This window comes from Rana temporaria, chromosome 1 (assembly GCF_905171775.1).
Source record: "Rana temporaria chromosome 1, aRanTem1.1, whole genome shotgun sequence".
Classification (NCBI taxonomy): domain Eukaryota; kingdom Metazoa; phylum Chordata; class Amphibia; order Anura; family Ranidae; genus Rana; species Rana temporaria.
Genome location: NC_053489.1, coordinates 69993470 through 70010901, shown reverse-complemented (window position 1 = coordinate 70010901; position 17432 = coordinate 69993470). Strand labels below are relative to the sequence as shown.

At 47.0% G+C, this 17432-nt stretch overlaps 1 protein-coding gene across 6 annotated transcripts in view; it reads right to left on the bottom strand.

The window, feature by feature from the left end:
* The window catches only part of PARP8 (poly(ADP-ribose) polymerase family member 8), a 409395-nt gene extending 392247 nt beyond the window's left edge, over positions 1 to 17148 (bottom strand). For 4 of the 6 annotated variants that reach the window (XM_040339237.1, XM_040339230.1, XM_040339236.1 and 1 more), the window contains exons 1-2: positions 16659 to 17147; positions 15748 to 15802 (exon numbers count right to left, since the gene is read on the bottom strand). In XM_040339237.1, the coding sequence (XP_040195171.1) occupies positions 15748 to 15802; positions 16659 to 16749 (146 nt within the window). In that variant the 5' untranslated portion in view covers positions 16750 to 17147. Of the gene's footprint in view, positions 1 to 15747; positions 15803 to 16658 lie in introns of all 6 variants that reach the window. The other 2 variants (XM_040339250.1, XM_040339246.1) reach the window with 1 other exon arrangement.
* Between the last annotated feature and the right edge of the window lie 284 nt (positions 17149 to 17432).

Below are 17432 nucleotides of genomic sequence, written 5' to 3'. Positions count from 1 at the left end.
AGAATCTGGCCCATAGAGTGCTCCTATCTTCATCTTTGACATAACACAGTGTATTTTTGCCTGTGAATTTCAAAGCATGTGCTGTCAGCCCTGCCTGCCTACTGTAATTTCTGATCGACTACATGGAACACAGACCTCATCTCCTCCCCTCCCATCATCAGTATTAATGCAAAATCCAGTCATTCACAACTAACCCGGTGGGAAGGCACACTCACAGCAATATCAGCAATGTGTAGCAGTGCAGGTCTCAGATGTGCTGACAGTGTCTGTCTTGAGGGGCTAAATGCAGCCTGGCCAATCCTAGCCCAAATGGGGAGGACTCCAGAAGGTTGGCATGTCCCTATCCTTTCCCTAACTCTCTCTGCCACCATTCATTGTCCCTGTCAGACGGGTGACATGTCCCTACACTACCCACATGTGAAATGTGCGCCAAGCCTGGGCCTTAAATTGGCTCTGCCTGACCAAGATGGCTTCTAGAGTCACATGGAGTGGCAGCATCCAATTGGATAGCTTCACCAGTGACCCTGGAAACCATAAAGGAACCCTATTGTTCTTAACTGCCTTTCCATCTGCTACGCCACTGTAGTTAATCACCACCTGCAGAGGAGAAAGTAGACTGCACCTACCTACAAACTGGAGGGATTCCTCTTGTCATTCTCCCACAGTAGTTACTTAAAAAAAATTAAACAAATCAAGCTAAACGTGTGAAAAAAACATAAGCCACCCAAAGTCAGCCAGTCAAGGTTTCTTAACCACTTAAGACCCAGGCCATTATGCAGGTTAAGGACCTTCCCCTTTTTGCGATTCCGCACTGTGTCGCTTTAACTGACAATTGCGCGGCCGTGCGACGTGGCTCCCAAACAAAATCGGGGTTCTTTTTTCCCCACAAATAGAGCTTTCTTTTGGTGGTATTTGATCACCTCTGCGGTTTTTATTTTTTGCGCTATAAACAAAAATAAAGCGAAAGTTTTGGAAAAAAATTCAATATTTTTACTTTTTGCTATAATAAATATCCCCCAAAAATATTTAAAAAAAAAAATGTTTTTCCTTAGTTTAGGCCCATACGTATTCTTCTACTTATTTTTGGTAAAAAAAAAACGCAATAAGCATTTATTGATTGGTTTGCGCAAAAGTTATAGGGCTAGATTCAGAAAGATGAGCGCATCTTTCTTCCGGCCTCCGATACGTTACGCCGCTGTAACTTTGGGCGCAAGTTCTGTATTCAGAAAGAACTTGCGCCCTTAGTTACGGCGGCGTAACGTATGTGTTGCGGCGTAAGCCCGCCTAATTGAAATTGGGATGTTGGGGGCGTGTTTTATTTAAACTTTACTTGACCCCACGTTTTTGACGTTTTTTTTGAACGGCGCATGCGCCGTCTGTAAAATATGCCAGTGTGCATTGCTCCAAAGTACGCCGCAAGGACGTATTGGATTCGACGTGAACGTAAATGACGTCCAGCCCTATTCGCGAACGACTTACGCAAACAACGTAAAATTTTCAAAACTCTGCGCGGGAATGACGGCCATACTTAACATTAGCTACGCCTCATATAGCAGGGGTAACTATACGCCGAAAAAAGCCTAATGTAAACGACGTAAAAAAATGCGCGGGCGGGACGTACGTTTCTGAATTGGCGTAAATACCTATTTTGCATATTCCTCTGTAACTATATGGAAGCGCCACCTAGCGGCCAGCGTGATTATGCAGCCTAAGATACGACGGTGTAAGACATTTACACCAGTCGGATCTTAGGGATATCTATGCGTAACTGATTCTCTGAATCAGGCGCATAGATATGACGGCCGGACTCAGAGATACGATGGCGTATCAGGAGATACGCCGTCATATCTTGTTTCTGAATCCGGGCCATAGTTTTTACAAAATAGGGGGATAGTTTTATGCCACGGCTGGGCTCTTAAAGGTGACGTACAGGTACGTGCCTGTGCCCAGCCGTGCCATTCTGCCGACGTATATCGGCGTTAGGCGGTCCATAAGTGGTTAAGATGCATCAAGCAATTCCTGCATTCTGAGAAATGAAAGTGAAACAATGAACACATGTAAATATAACAAACAACCTTATGACTTCTGGGTATCGCTGCTCCGGCGCTGTGACTGGACAGAGCAGCGATGACGTCACTTCCGCGCATGCGCGCGGGTGCCGCCACTAACGGCATGATCGCCGTTAGAAGTGGCACGCTCAGTGCGTCTGCGCCCCGATGTCTACGGCTCATGTGCCGTAGACATCGGTGCCTGTCTTTTCTGCAAATATCTCCTAAATCTTTTAGGTTTGGGAAAGTGGGTTAAAGGGGTTTACAACCACTTTAATGCTTCAGCATACAACAAAAAGAGGTTTCAACGTGTGCTTTCAGCCTTGTGGCAACAGTGTAGGGAAGTCCCTTTTCTGTTCCAGCATGTCTGTGCGCCTGTGTACAAAGCCAGCTTGAAAAAAAAAAACATAGTATAAGTTTATATAAGTATAAGAACTTGTTTACACTTGCTTCAAAATGCATACTCTGCATATGCACTTGTTTTAACCATTAAAAATGAATCCGTTTAGGTCAAAATCTACGTTGAGCCCCATAGGTGTTAAAACCTGGGTCTCATATGTCCAGGCTGACTCACGTTAACTGAGATATCTTATAAAGTTGCCTCCTCTCCAATAGTGTCCCACCTTCTCAACTCCCCAGCAGGGGTGGACTGACCATTCGGGCACTGCCCGAGGGCCCCATGCCACTAGGGGGCAACAATCAGGGTTGCCAGCCTCAGTAAAACCAGGGACAGTATGTAAAAATCTGTGGCCCGGATTCAGAGAGCAATTGCGCCTGCGTAACCATAGTTACGCAGCGCAATTGCTTACTTGCGCCGGCGTAACGAATGCTCCTGATTCAGGAACCTCGTTACGCCGACTGCAGCCTAAGATATGCGTGGCATAAGGCTCTTATGCCCGCATATCTTAGGCTGCATTCTTGCGATGGCCGCTAGGTGGCGTTCCCGTTGTGCTCAGCGTATAGTATGCAAATTGCATACTAACGCCGATTCACAACGTTACGCGAGCCCTGCGTACGCAGTTTACGTCGTTTGCGTACGGCGATTTTCACGTAAGGCTGCCCCGTCGTTCCCACGTCGCGAAATTTGAACTTTACGTAGTTTGCGTAAGTGAATCGTGAATGGCGCTGGACGCCATTCACGTTCACTTTGAAGCAAATGACGTCCTTGCGACGTCATTTGCCGCAATGCCCATTGGGAAAGTTTCCCGACGGAGCATGCGCTCTACGATCGGCGCGGGAACGCGCCTAATTTAAATGATTCACGGGATCATTTAAATTGCGCGCGCTTACGCCGGGCATTTTGCCGAAGCGCCCACGCAATTTACGGAGCTACTGCTCCGTGAATCGCGGGTAGCGCAGAAAATTTGCGGGGGCGCAGGGCAAAAACGTTGCCCTGCGCCTCCGTAAAAAATGCGCAAAGGTACCTGAATCTACCCCTGTGTTTTTTTTAAATCCCAAGATTATAGCTGGTGCTATCAGTGTGTGTATGTGTATTCTGTGTGTATGTATACTGGGTGTCTGTGTGTATACTGTGTATGTATACTGTATGTGTGTGTATACTGTGTGGCCTGGGGGCCCCATAATCTCCTATTGCCCGGGGGCCCCATAAACTCCTATTGCCCGGGGGCTCCATAATCTCCTATTGCCCGGGGGCTCCATAATCTCCTATTGCCCGGGGGCCCCATAAACTCCTATTGCCCGGGGGCTCCATTAACTCCTATTGCCCGGGGGCTCCATAATCTCCTATTGCCCAGGGGCCCCATGATTTTTTAGTCCGCCCCTGCTCCCCAGAATTTTAAACCTTCTGGGTTTCTATTGTGGACCTCTCTGAAATGCTTAGCTAAATTATGTTCCTTCCTACCTATTACCCCTACTTTCACATCTTATGAGTTTTTTACTCATCTGTGAGGTGAGCAGGCAATTTGGCTGGTGAAAGTATACACAAGTATTGATCTCAGTCAGACGGATGAACTCTCTTTTCCAATAATAGATGCTATATACATATGGACTGGTTTCACTGGGATATCAATCATTCATTCAGAATATATATATAAAAGTGGTTTACAATTTTTTTTTAAGAAAAAGTTTTTTTTTTTATGTCATACAGCACTGCACTATAGGGAAAAACATTTTCAATTGGTGTAGTGAATCACTGTGAGTGTTACAGCAGCTGTGTTTTGTTTTTTGATTTTCATATTAATTTGAGTATATACAATGGGCTAGATTCACATAGATCAGCGGATCTTTAGATCCGCGTGATCTATGTGATTTAAGATCCGCCGCCGCAAGTTTGAGAGGCAAGTTGGTAATTCACAAAACACTTACCTCCAAACTTGCAGCGGCGGATCGTAAATCCCCCGGCGGAATTCAAATTCCGCGGCTAGGGGGAGTGTAGCATTTAAATCAGGCGCGTCCCCGCGCCGATTTAAATGCGCATTGCCGTCCGCAAATTTTCCCGGCGTGCATTGCTCCCAATGACATCGCTACGACGTCATTGGTTTCGGCATGAGCGTAACTCGCGTCCAGCGCGTTTGAGAATCGGCGTACACAAACGACGTGAAAAAAAAATTCAACGTGGGAACGACGGCTACAGTAGGTGAACGCGATATTGTGTCAATCTCGTTCCCTTTCTCGGCGAGATTGACCACCTACGAGCCCCATCGCGGGAGCCAGCGCCGAGCTGGCTTGCCGCGATGGAGACAGAGCCGTCATAGAAGCGACGGGAGATCCGACTTGGATTCCCGCCAATTCTACACGTGTGCAGCGTTTGTTATGAATCCTGAGGGGGAAGTCCCCGCCGGATTTTAACTAAAAATCCGGCATGGGTTCCCCCCTCAGGAGCATACCGGACCCTTACGTCTGTTATGGGTTGTAAGGAGAGCCCCCCTACGCCGAAAAAAACGGCGTAGGGGGTCCCCCTACAATCCATACCAGACCCGTATCCAAAGCACGCTACCCGGCCGGCCAGGAAGGGAGTGGGGACGAGAGAGCGCCCCCCCCCCTCCTGAGCCGTACCAGGCTGCATGCCCTCAACATGGGGGGGTTGGGTGCTCTGGGGCAGGGGGGCGCACTGCGGCCCCCCCACCTCAGAGCACCCTGTCCCCATGTTGATGAGGACAGGGCCCCTTCCCGACAACCCTGGCCATTGGTTGTCGGGGTATGCGGGCGGGAGGCTTATCGGAATCTGGGAGCCCCCTTTAATAAGGGGGCCCCCAGATACCGGCCCCCCACCCTAAGTGAATGGATATGGGGTACATCGTACCCCTAACCATTCACCTGTAGGAAAAATGTCAAAGTTAATAAACACACCACACAAGGGTTTTTAAAATAATTTATTTTTCTGCTCCGGAGGCTCCCCCTGTCTTCTTTATTAGCTCTGTTTACCAGGGGGGGCTTCTTCTTTGACGTCTTCAGGTGGGTGGGGGCCGCCGTCTGGTTCTCTTCCACCGCCGGGGGGGGAACCCATGCCGGATTTTTAGTTAAAATCCGGCGGGGACTTCCCCCTCAGGATTCATAACAAACGCCGCACACGTGTAGAATTGGCGGGAATCCCGTCGCTTCTATGACGCGCTTGCTGGGATGTGCTGTCACTATTCCAGTGAGTGCGAGATCTCGGCACCATGTCGCCGAGAATCAGCGTGATGCTGTCGTGCTAAAAACACAATATCACAAACACCTACTGTATACTTAACATTGGCTGCGCCTCATAGAAGCAGGGGTAAGTATATGCCGGGAAAACCGCTACGTAAACGTCATAACAACACTGCGTCGGACCCGCGTACATTCGTGAATTGGCGTATCTCGCTGATTTACATATTTCTCAGTGTAAATCAGCGAGAACCCCCCCCGCAGCCATTTTTAAATTGCAGTTAAGATCCGACGGTGTAACACAGTTACACCTGTCGGATCTTAGGCATATCTATGCGTAACTGATTCTATGAATCAGTCGCATAGATACGACCGGCCTAAGTCAGAGATACGACGGTGTATCGCTTTGCCACAAAATGTATACCCCATGTCACTTTCTTGGTGCTTCAAACCATTTCCAACGCCTCTATAGAAGTCTATCACAATACTCGCTAACAGCACCTACAGCATTTGAGGGGCATTTATTCCGAGTAAAGATGGGTACACACTATAAGAAAACCGAGCAAACGATCGTCCAGTTTTCATCAATGTTCAACGATGCAACATCAAAGAAAACTAAGGGCGTTACTAATTGTACAAAATTCTCAAATGACAAAGGTGTTTTTTTTTTTTTGCTTGATTTGTTGTTTATTGTTTCTGATTATGTGCGGTCCTTCGTTTCCAAATTTTCTCAATCAAAAACAGTAGGAATTAAACAAAAATTTTACAGTTTGTCCCTTTGGAAATTTTTGTTTGGAATGTCTGAATCAGATGTCGAAAGTTACACAGGTACCATATGCAGGAGGGTTTGTTTAATCTCTGAGTACCACCTGAGGCCAGTCACTTCACTGGGTATATTAAAGGGTTTACAACCACTTTAACCACTTAAAGCGGGGGTTCACCCAAAAATTTTTTTTTTAACATGACATTCAGCCGGCTCTTTTTTTTTTTTTTCAGTGCAGCACAAACCGTATTTTTTCCAGCCGCTTCTGGGTATGTAATCTGCGGGACTAGGTGATTGACATCCTTCCGACCGGCACATACAGCGCGTCACTAGTTGCCAAAAGAAGCCGAACGTCGGTGCGCAGGCACCGTATAGAGCCGACTCGCAGTCCGGATTCTTTCGGCAACTAGTGACGCGCTGTATGCGCCAGTCGGAAGGATGTCAATCACTTAGGAACGCCCAGTCCCGCAGATTACATACCCGGAAGCGGCGGTGAAAATACGGTATGTGCTGCACTGAAAAAAAAAAAAAACAGCCGATTGTCATTCTGACAACTCGGCTGAATGTCATGTTAAAAAATTCTTTTTGGGTGAACCCCCGCTTTAAGGACCGCCACACGACTATATACGTCCTGACTTTGAAGAAGGATATCTTGGTAACGGCAGCAGCTGCTGCCACAACCGAGATATCCATCTCTTCAAGCGGCGGTCCTGTAAACGTGATGGTGGTCTCTGCAGCGGATTCGCCGCAAGATCACAGTTATCGGCAGCGGGAGAGGGCCCCCCTCCCGCCGCTCTCCTGCGTCCTCCGCGGCATACCGTAGCCGTCGGCAGCGACAGAGGCGATCGTGTCCTTCCTCGTGCTGGGCATGGATGCGAGTGAGGGCAAGGTCTTTTTGACCCCAGATCTCATATTTAAAGTGGAGTTCCACCCTGTTTTTTTTTTTACCAAAAATCTGAATTTTTTTTAAAAAATAAATGAATTTATACTTACCTGTTGCTATGCGGAAGTAGCTCTTCTGCCTCTTCCTCCACCGCCGTCCTCTTCTTCGTCCTCCGTCGTAGTGTCTTCTGGTGAATGGGGCGCGCTGCCTTTTGGGAACTGTGTGTATCCCAGGAGGCAGCCGCCCATTCACAAAGCGCCGTGCAAGTGTTTGGGGGTTCCAACAAAATTTCTAGCAAAAAATTTTTTTTTTAATGTGTAAACACAGAGTCTGAAAAACAGGCCCGGGGCTTAGGTGGTTAAAGTGTTAGTTCACCTTTACAGAAAATCTGTAAGGTGAGCTTACACTAGACCCCCTCCTCATCCCCCACCCCCAGTCCTGCTGTACCGTAGTCCCGCGATCACCCGCTGTCAGACACCGGGTTGTCTCTTTACCGGTCCTGGGATGTTAAATCCCCCTAGCCTAATCTCCTATTTGTACCTCTCAGCATGTATGGATAGGAGGCATTCTAATTGGTCAGCACCGTCACATGAGCGCTGGAGGAGAGGAAAAAAACCAGGAGGATTTTAAATCCTCAAAGTGGTAAAGTGACATCCCAGTGTCTGACAGTGGGGGATCGTGGGACCCCAGTACAGCAAGACTGGAGGGGACATGGAGGGGGACCAGTGTAAGTTTAACTTACAGAGTTTCTGTAAAGGTGAACTTACCCTTTAAGTAAAGCCCATATCTTTTTGACAGACATCGGCCTTTTTTATTAATGTAAGCAACTGTTATTATTGGTCATGTCGTTTCCAAACAAACGTGTTTACTGTTTATGCCAAGTCACTGACCGATTGGCTATGCTTGAATGTTAATCCAACAATCCCCTTTGGCAGAAGACACGAGGTGGATTTACTAATTTACTAAAGGCCAATATGGTGTTCATTTTGCAAGAGAAATTGCACTTTGCATTGGAAGTTTCCCCAGAGCTTAAAGATTGTTGGGAAATGTTTCTTTGCAAAGAATAACCAATCACATGTAAGGGGAAAAAAACAACACTACATGACATAATTGGATGGAAGTCAGCAGGACTTCACCTCCCTTGCAAAACAGTTTATTTTCCTTTAATAAATTAAACCCCATGGGCCGGATTCAGATACCTGAGCGATACGCCGTCGTATCTCTTTCTGAATCTGGCCCCATATGTCCAGTGCCTCCTTTACAGTAAACATTTTTAGCATATGGACACACCAAAGTATCCTAGAAAGTAAGAGAAGAAAAGATGAGTGACTTATGTAAATTATAATCACTTCTATATCACCAGTTCCATTTAAGGCCCAGTACACACGAGCGGATCTGTCCGCTGGGATTTATCCGCGGATCAGTTCCAGCAGACAAATCCGGTCGTGTGTACGGCCTAGCGGACATTTTTCGGCGGACATTTGTCCATCCGACCGTTTTCAAGCGGATAAAAATTTCTTAGCATGCTAAGAAATCTATCTGCTGGAAACCTGCCCGTCGGACTTATCCGGTCGTCTGTACAGACTCACCGGATAAGTCCAACCGATCCCCATCCCTCGCATGCGTCGAAGTGATTCGACGCATGCGTGGAAGTACTTACCTTCCAGGGTCGCGCATGTCGCCGCATCATCGTCGCGGCGACGGCGCGGCCACGTCACCGCGTATGTTTTCTGCAGGGATTTTGATCTGATGGTGTGTACAGCCATCAGATCAAAATCCGGAGCAGAAATGTCCGAGTGAAACGGTCCGGCGGACCGTTTTCATCGGATATCCGCTCGTGTGTACAGGGCCTTACAGTTCCTGTCTAAGGCCTCGTACACACGACCGAACATGTCTGCTGAAACTGGTCCGCGGACCAGTTTCCGCGGACATGTTTGGTAGTCTGTACGGCCGACCGGACAATTTTCCGGCGGATCGGACAGGTTTCCAGCGGACAAATGTTTCTTAGCATGTAAGAAACATGTCTGCTGGAAGCCTGTCCGTCGGACATGTTCGGTCGTCGCGTCATCGTCGCGGCGACGGCGCGGCCACATCACCGCGTTCGCTGTCCGCGGGAAATTTGGTCTGATGGTGTGTACAGCCATCAGACCAAAATCCGCCAGCGGACATGTCCGATGAAAACGGTCCCGTCGTGTGTACGAGGCCTAAGAGACTTGATGGATCTACGCCAGGCATGTCCAAAGTCTGGCCCGCGGGCCAAATGCGGCCCCTCTGTTGATTTAATATGGCCCCCCTGGGGATTTGGATATATATTGTTTGTGGCCCCCAGCAGCTGCAGTATTTGTAGCTGCTGGCTTTTAATATTTTTTTTTCAGCGGACACCTGCTTTAACCCCAACACCCTCCTGGCTGCACTGTCTAGCAGAGGTGTATGAATCACTGAAGTAGCTGGGATGTATTGCAAATCCTTTGGCAGAAAAGACTGTTCACAGATGTGTATTTATAGCGAGAATTCAGTAGTTTGCCTGGAGCTTAGCTTTTAACATTTTGACATAATGTTGGTAATGTAGGGAGAGATACTTTGTTATTTCCAAACGACTTTCCATCTAGTGATCCCATAGGGGGACTGCAAACTGCTGCTAATAACGCACAGATCCTTAACATCACATCTAACAGTAGAGCTCAGAGGAGTTATTTACATAAACCAACTTGTGTTTAACGTATACGTCAATGCACTGCAGACAACACACAACAGCAAACATTATTTGGTTACTATATTTAAATGTACTTTTCCCAATAATATTTTTTTTTTTTTACTTTTTCTGAAATTTTATTCTGTGGTCAAGTGACCGCACAGCGTTTTTTGTTTTTTTGTAAAGTGGGCAGCATGTAAGTTTAGACTGTGGGTGGAAACTATTTGGTGCCACACACAGATGTTGAAGTAGGTGCCCCGTCTGTGTATACTGAGCTCCAGAATGCATGCTGAGCTCCAGAATGCAGTTTGACAGCAAGACTCATACCGGTGACAACGTAAATGAAAACAGCAGCATGGAGGCTGAACTGACCAAGGAGATACTGGTATACTGTGCGTCCTGTAACTTCACAGAGAGGGACTGAAACGCAAACTGACCAGGGCAGTGTGGATCTGCTTCTGTGCTTGCCATGGTCAGACTGAAACAGCAAAGATGGGCAAGCCAAATCACCAGCTAAATAAAGGGAAGAATTCAAATTTGAGCAGCTACAGGGATATACACCTAGAAGGAGGTGCATATGTGTCTGTGTACATAGCACTCCAGGATGTAGTTTGGCAGGGAGGCTCCTGCTGGGATCTGATGTCAATCAAAACAGCCGGCCTGGGCGGGGGACGTAACGGTTGAAATGAACCCGGAGATACAGGCACACCATGCATGGGCACAGGCCAGATCTAGACTCTGATTTGGGGGTGCATTATAAAAAGTCAGAGGGCATAATGTCAACAGTGTGACAGAGATGCATGCACGGAACCAGTGTTCCCCATTTACTCAGAACACATCTGTGCCAAAAGTCACTACCTGGAAATAATGTAAGACAGGTAGTGCAGAGATGATGAAAGGGTAAACAGGGAACACTAGTATGTATTATGTATTGAGCTGTCATTAGCTCAGGACAGGGTTTCTCAACTAGGGTTCCTCCAGAGGTTCATGGGATTCCTTGAATAATGAGAGATTTCTGCCTCTCAGGAAAAGTTCCCACTGACACTATTGCTCTTTTAGCTATCTGTAAAGGGGTAATTCTTTCCAATGACCACAAGTGTAAGGAGCATTCTTCCAACAGACCATCATGCTAATGTATCATGAGTTGTAGATATAGTCATTTTTAGCAGGGGTTCCCTGAGAACGGAAAGTTATTTCAAGGGTTCCTCTGTGCTGAAAAGGTTTAGAAATGCTGGATTAGGATGATTAAACAGAACCTTTGCCTCTGTACATCAAATGCCCCTATCAAAGTCTCCCCCTTACATCAGGGGTTCTCATCAGAGTCCTTCTTTACATCTAGTGTCCCCATTAGAGTGCCCCCTTGCATCGGGTGTCCCCATCAGAGCTCCCCCATTACAACAGGTGTCTCCATTAGAATGCCCAACCTTACATCAATTTTCCCCATCAGAGTGCTCCTTACAGCAACTGTCGCAATCAGAGTCACTGTTACATTAATTGGTTCAGTGGATGCACTCTTAGCGACCTGGGGTGGCACAACTAAAATCTATGAGGCCACAGTCCACCCCAACACCCCCCTAGATATGGGCCTGAATGGCACAGTATCTTGTAACTCCAACAGACTGGCCCTGAGATGCAAACTAACATTGAGTGCCCCAGTCCCCCTTGAACCAAGTGTCCAAATCAGAGTCCCCATTACATCATCTGCCCCAATCCGAGTGCCCGTTACATCAATTGTCTACATCAAAGCATTTGTTACATCAATTGCACACATCAGAGTGCCTCATGGATCAGTGGATGCACTTTTTGAGATCGGGGGGAGGGGGTACAACTAAAATCTGTGGGGCCACAGCCCAGCCAGCACCACCCTAGATCTGTAGATCTGAGCCTGCATGGGCACAATATCGTGTAACTCCAACAGAGTGAACCTGAGATGCAAACTGACCACACCAGTGTGGATCTGCTTTTGTGCTTGGCAATCAGAGTCACTGTTACATTAATTGGTTCAGTGGGTGCACTCTTAGCGACCTTGGGTGGCACAACTAAAATCTGTGAGGCCACTGTCCACCCCAGCACCCCCCTAGATATGGGTCTGAATGGCACAGTATCCTGTAACTCCAACAGACTGGCCCTGAGATGCAAACTGACATTGAGTGCCCCAGTCAGAGTCCCCCTTGAACCAAGTGTCCAAATCAGAGTCCCCATTACATCATCTGCCCCAATCCGAGTGCCCGTTACATCAATTGTCTACATCAAAGCATTTGTTACATCAATTGCACACATCAGAGTGCCTCATGGATCAGTGGATGCACTTTTTGAGATCTGGGGGGAGGGGGTACAACTAAAATCTGTGGGGCCACAGCCCAGCCAGCACCACCCTAGATCTGTAGATCTGAGCCTGCATGGGCACAATATCGTGTAACTCCAACAGAGTGAACCTGAGATGCAAACTGACCACACCAGTGTGGATCTGCTTTTGTGCTTGGCATAGTCAGATTGGCACATCAAAGACAATGGACAGGCAGAATCACCAGCTATTCCTGATAAATTGAAGCAATAAAACCCAAACAGGCTACAGTTACCTACACCTAGAAAGAAACCCAAACACATTCATAAAATAATAACTTCAGGGGTAACATACATTTAGGGCAGCCATTCTTAACCAGGGTTCCTTGGAGCCCAGGGGTTCATCCAAAGTTTGCTAGAGGTTCATTGAGTCGTGGCTAGTTGACATCTTATTTCATAGTGTCTGCATAGTTCCTTGGCCAACGTCATTTGCCAGAGCCAGCTGTGTGACACCAGTGATGTCTTTAATCTGTCTATAAGGGGGAATTCTCACCATCACTGTAAGGCGGGCATTACCACCAATGCACGTTGTCTTTTTTCCACTGATCCCCAATGAATTAGTGTAAGCATGGGTTCCCCAAGACATGAGAATGATTTCAAGGGTTCTTTTAGGGTAGAACAGTTAATAAAGGTTGCTTTAAGGTGTATCTGACATTTTAGGGCAGCCATCCTCAACTAGAGATCCCTGGAACCCTACGGTTTATCCAGAGTTTGCAAGGGGTTCCTTGTACTGTGGCTAGTTAACCTCTCATTTAATGATGCTTAGATAGTTCCAGGACCACCACCACTTAGCAGAGACAGTTGCATGGCACCAGTGATATTTTTAGCTGTCTGTAAGAGGGCATTCTGACCATCGCTGTAAAAGGGGGACATTCTTACCACCAATGTAAGGTTCCCCCGAAACCCTGCAATGTATCCAGGGTTTGTTAGGGGTTTCTTAAGTTAACCTCTCATTTGATGGTGCCTGTAAAGTTCCAGGACCACCACCACTTTCCAGAGCCAGCTGCATTACACCAATAACGTTTTTAGCTATCTGCAAGAGGGGCATTCTGACCATGGCTGAAAGAGGGGGGCATTTTTACCACCAATGTTATGCCGCGTACAGACGACCGAAAAATTCCAACAACAAAGCCGTGGATTTTTTTCCGACGGATGTTAGCTCAAACTTGTCTTGCATACACACGGTCGCACAAATGTTGTCGGAAATTCCGAATGCCAAGAACGCGGTAATGTACAAGACATACGATGGCACTATAAAGGGGAAGTTCAATACCAGTCGTGTAAGTAGAAGTTTGTGAGAGACGATTCACGCTTTTCAGCCTTGTGCTTTTCAGTCAGATAGGCCTTGTACACACGACCGAACATGTCTGCTGAAACTGGTCCGCGGACCAGTTTCAGCAGACATGTTCGGTCGTGTGTACGGCCGAGCGGACAGGTTTCCAGCGGACATTTGTCCAGCCGACCGTTTTGCAGCGGACAAATGTTTCTTAGCATGCTAAGAAACATGTCCGCTGGAATCCTGTCCGTCGGACATGTTCGGTCGTCTGTACAGACTCACCGTACATGTCCGAGCGGCCGCCATCCCTCGCATGCGTCGAATCATTTTGACGCATGCGTGGAAGCATTGAACGTCATCGTCGCGGCGACGGCACGGCCTCGTCCCCGCGTATCGTGTACGCGCGGATTTCTGTATGATGGTGTGTACAACCATCATACAGAAATCTCCGGCCGGACATGTCTGCTGAAAACGGTCCTGCGGACCGTTTTTAGTGGACTAGCCGGTCGTCTGTACGAGGCCTAACAGCATGACGAATGTGCAATCTCCATTACGAACGCTAGTTTTACCAGACCGAGCGCTTCCGTCTCTTAATTGATTCAGAGCATGCGTGGAATTTTCTGTGTTGGAATTCTCTATACACGATCGGAATTTACGAGAACGGATTTTGTTGTCGGAAAATTTGAGAACAAGCTCTCAAATTTTTGCTTTCGGAAATTCCAACAGCAAATGTCCGATAGAGCCTACACGGTCGGAATTTACGACAAAAAGCTCCCATCGAATATTTGTTGTTGGAAATTCAGAGTGTGTGTATGTGGAATAAGATGCCTTTCTTCCACTGAATTGGTGTAAGCATGGGCTCCTCGAGACGTGAAAATTGTTCCCCTGGGATAGAAAGGTTAAGAAAGGCTGCTTTAAGATGTACCAGTCCTTTCATTAACCACTTCCAGACCGCCGCATGTATATGTACGTCGGCAGAATGGCACGTACAGGCACATTGGCGTACCTGTACGTCCCTGCCTAGACGTGGGTCGGGGTCCGATCGTGACCCCCCCGCTACATGCGGCAGTCGGATTCCCGCGGGGACTCGCGATCGCGATCGCTCCCGGAGCTGAAGAACGGGGAGCGCCGTATGTAAACACGGCTTCCCCGTGCTTCACTGTGGCGGGTGCATCGATCGTGTGATCCCTTTTATAGGGAGACTCGATCAATGACGTCAGACCTACAGCCACACCCCCCTACAGTTGTAAACACACACTAGGTGAAGCCTAACTCCTACAGCGCCCCCTGTGGTTAACTCCCAAACTGCAACTGTCATTTTCACAATAAACAATGCAATTTAAATGCATTTTTTGCTGTGAAAATGACAATGGTCCCAAAAATGTGTCAAAATTGTCCGAAGTGTCCACCATAATGTCGCAGTCACGAAAAAAATCACTGATCGCCGCCATTAGTAGTAAAAAAAAATAAAAAAAATAAAACTATCCCCTATTTTGTAAACGCTATAAATTTTGCGCAAACCAATCGATAAACGCTTATTGCGATTTTTTTTACCAAAAATAGGTAGAAGAATACGTATCGGCCTAAACTGAGGGGAAATTTTTTTTTTATATATGTTTTTGGGGGATATTTATTATAGCAAAAAGTAAAAAATATTGAATTTTTTTCAAAATTGTCGCTCTATTTTTGTTTATAGCGCAACAAATTAAAACCGCAGAGGTGATCAAATACCACCAAAAGAAAGCTCTATTTGTGGGGAAAAAAGGACGCCAATTTTGTTTGGGAGCCACGTCGCACGACCGCGCAATTGTCTGTTAAAGCGACGCAGTGCCGAATTGTAAAAACCCCTTGGGTCATTTAGCAGCATATTGGTCCGGTCCTTAAGTGTTTAAGATGTACCAGTCCTTTCATTTAAACTTACTGGTAAAAATGATTTTCTAAGACACGGCAAAGCCACAACTTGCAGCCAGTATGTGACTTCATACATCCCCCTATCTCTGCTTTACCTCCAGCTATTACGAGACTTAGCATGGCTTTTGTTTGAGCTTTCACAAGCAACCTGAGAAGAGGTGGTGCCATGGCAACAACAGTCAATGCATAACACAGGGCCCAAGACATTCTTTGGATAAAATAAAGATTATGTGCACTGTGTACCTTTTGATGCCACCTAGGAAGGTAAAGGTGAAAGTGGAGTCCGAGTATTTGAAATCTAGAAAAAAAAAAAAAAAAAAGACAATATGAAATGATAAGATATTCCCAGTTGTCAGCAGCAACCCTCCCACCTCCTCCAATGATGAGGTAAGCGAGCTATAGGCACCTTACATTGCAGGAAACCCCTATTCCAACAAGTGCACTGGTGCCATGGCAACCAAAGGAATTTCAGCTGTCAATGGAAGCAACAACACAGCACATCTATAGTCCTATAGACCTATACGTATCATGTAAAGGCAATACACAGAGGAAAAGCAAGCTCTGTTTTCTTACACATGCCATGGATACAAGAAAATGTGATCCTGTACAGAAAAAATAAAGGATTCATAAATGGGAGGAGGACGGTGGAATGATCTGCCATTAACCGGTCTTCCTTCTATCGGTATGGTAAATGCTAATAATTATAGAAATTGTATTAATAATAATATGCGTATATTTGGTAAAATTTTGGACTAATTAATACTGGTAAGAAGACCCCTTTGTCGTTGACCAACTACACAAAATTTTCCCACATCCGATGCTCCCCCACTTCCCAACCGACTCCGATCCTCCCCGATTTTCCAATCCAAGTCCCGGCAGCCCATCAGAAAGCAGCTTTCGGCTCCTCGGCGAGCGCAAACAAACCCGCGCTGCTTACGGATTGGTCGCTCGCGCCGTACCTCTTTGCCCTATTTGAATTTGGTCGCCATGGAGCGATACACAGTCCTAATGAAAGACGCTACGATAAATAAGGCGTTATGTGACCAAATCAGCCTTGTAATTGTCAGCCCATGCCCTGACGGCAAGCAGAGAGAAGGGAGGAAGAGGGAGGAAAGGGGGGGGATTGCGATGCCTTGTCGCCCCCGATAACTCACCTGAAAACAGGCAGTCCTTTTCCGCCTTGCACTTTTGGATGACAATGTCGATATCCTTCTGAATCCTCTCTTGCCTTGAACACATCCCCATGAAATACACTCCCTGGGAAAGCAGCTTTATCGTCCCCCCAGTACAGCGGAATAACACAAACAGATAACAAGCCTGTGTGGCAGCTCTCGGGGGTCTCGCCAAGACGGTTGCTGTAGCTGGAGGATGAGGATTGGGCTGCTAATGATTCTGCTGCTGCTGCTGCTCCTTCTTCTTCTTCTGCTGCTGCTGCTGCCGCTTTATTGCAATTTCCTCTCCTGACAACAGCCTGTGAGTTGATGAAAACCTCCCCCGCAGACAAACGCTTGTCAGTAGCAGTGCAATAGAGAGAGGGAGTGAATAATAACAATCATCAGCAGCTCACAGCAAGAGGGCGAAAGAGAGAGAGAGAGAAAGAGAGAGAGAGAAGGAGAGAGACAGAGCGAGAGAGGAGAGCAGACACAGGAGGAGAAGTAGAGAGGCAGCACCGACGAGGGAGGGAGGGGGAGAGCTGCAGCTAGTGGACGTTACAGCCAGAGCTGGCACCAGACACCCACCTAAGGGGGGGGCATTGGAACTTTAATGGGTTGTCACCCTTACCATAGAAAATGCTTTATATTGAGGGGCACCTAATTAAATCTTTGTAAGGACCCTCCTGGTCCTTTAACGCTACCGTCTCCCTTTGTTTTGTAAAGCGCTGCGCAAACTGTTGGCACTATATAAATCCTGTATAATAATAATAATAA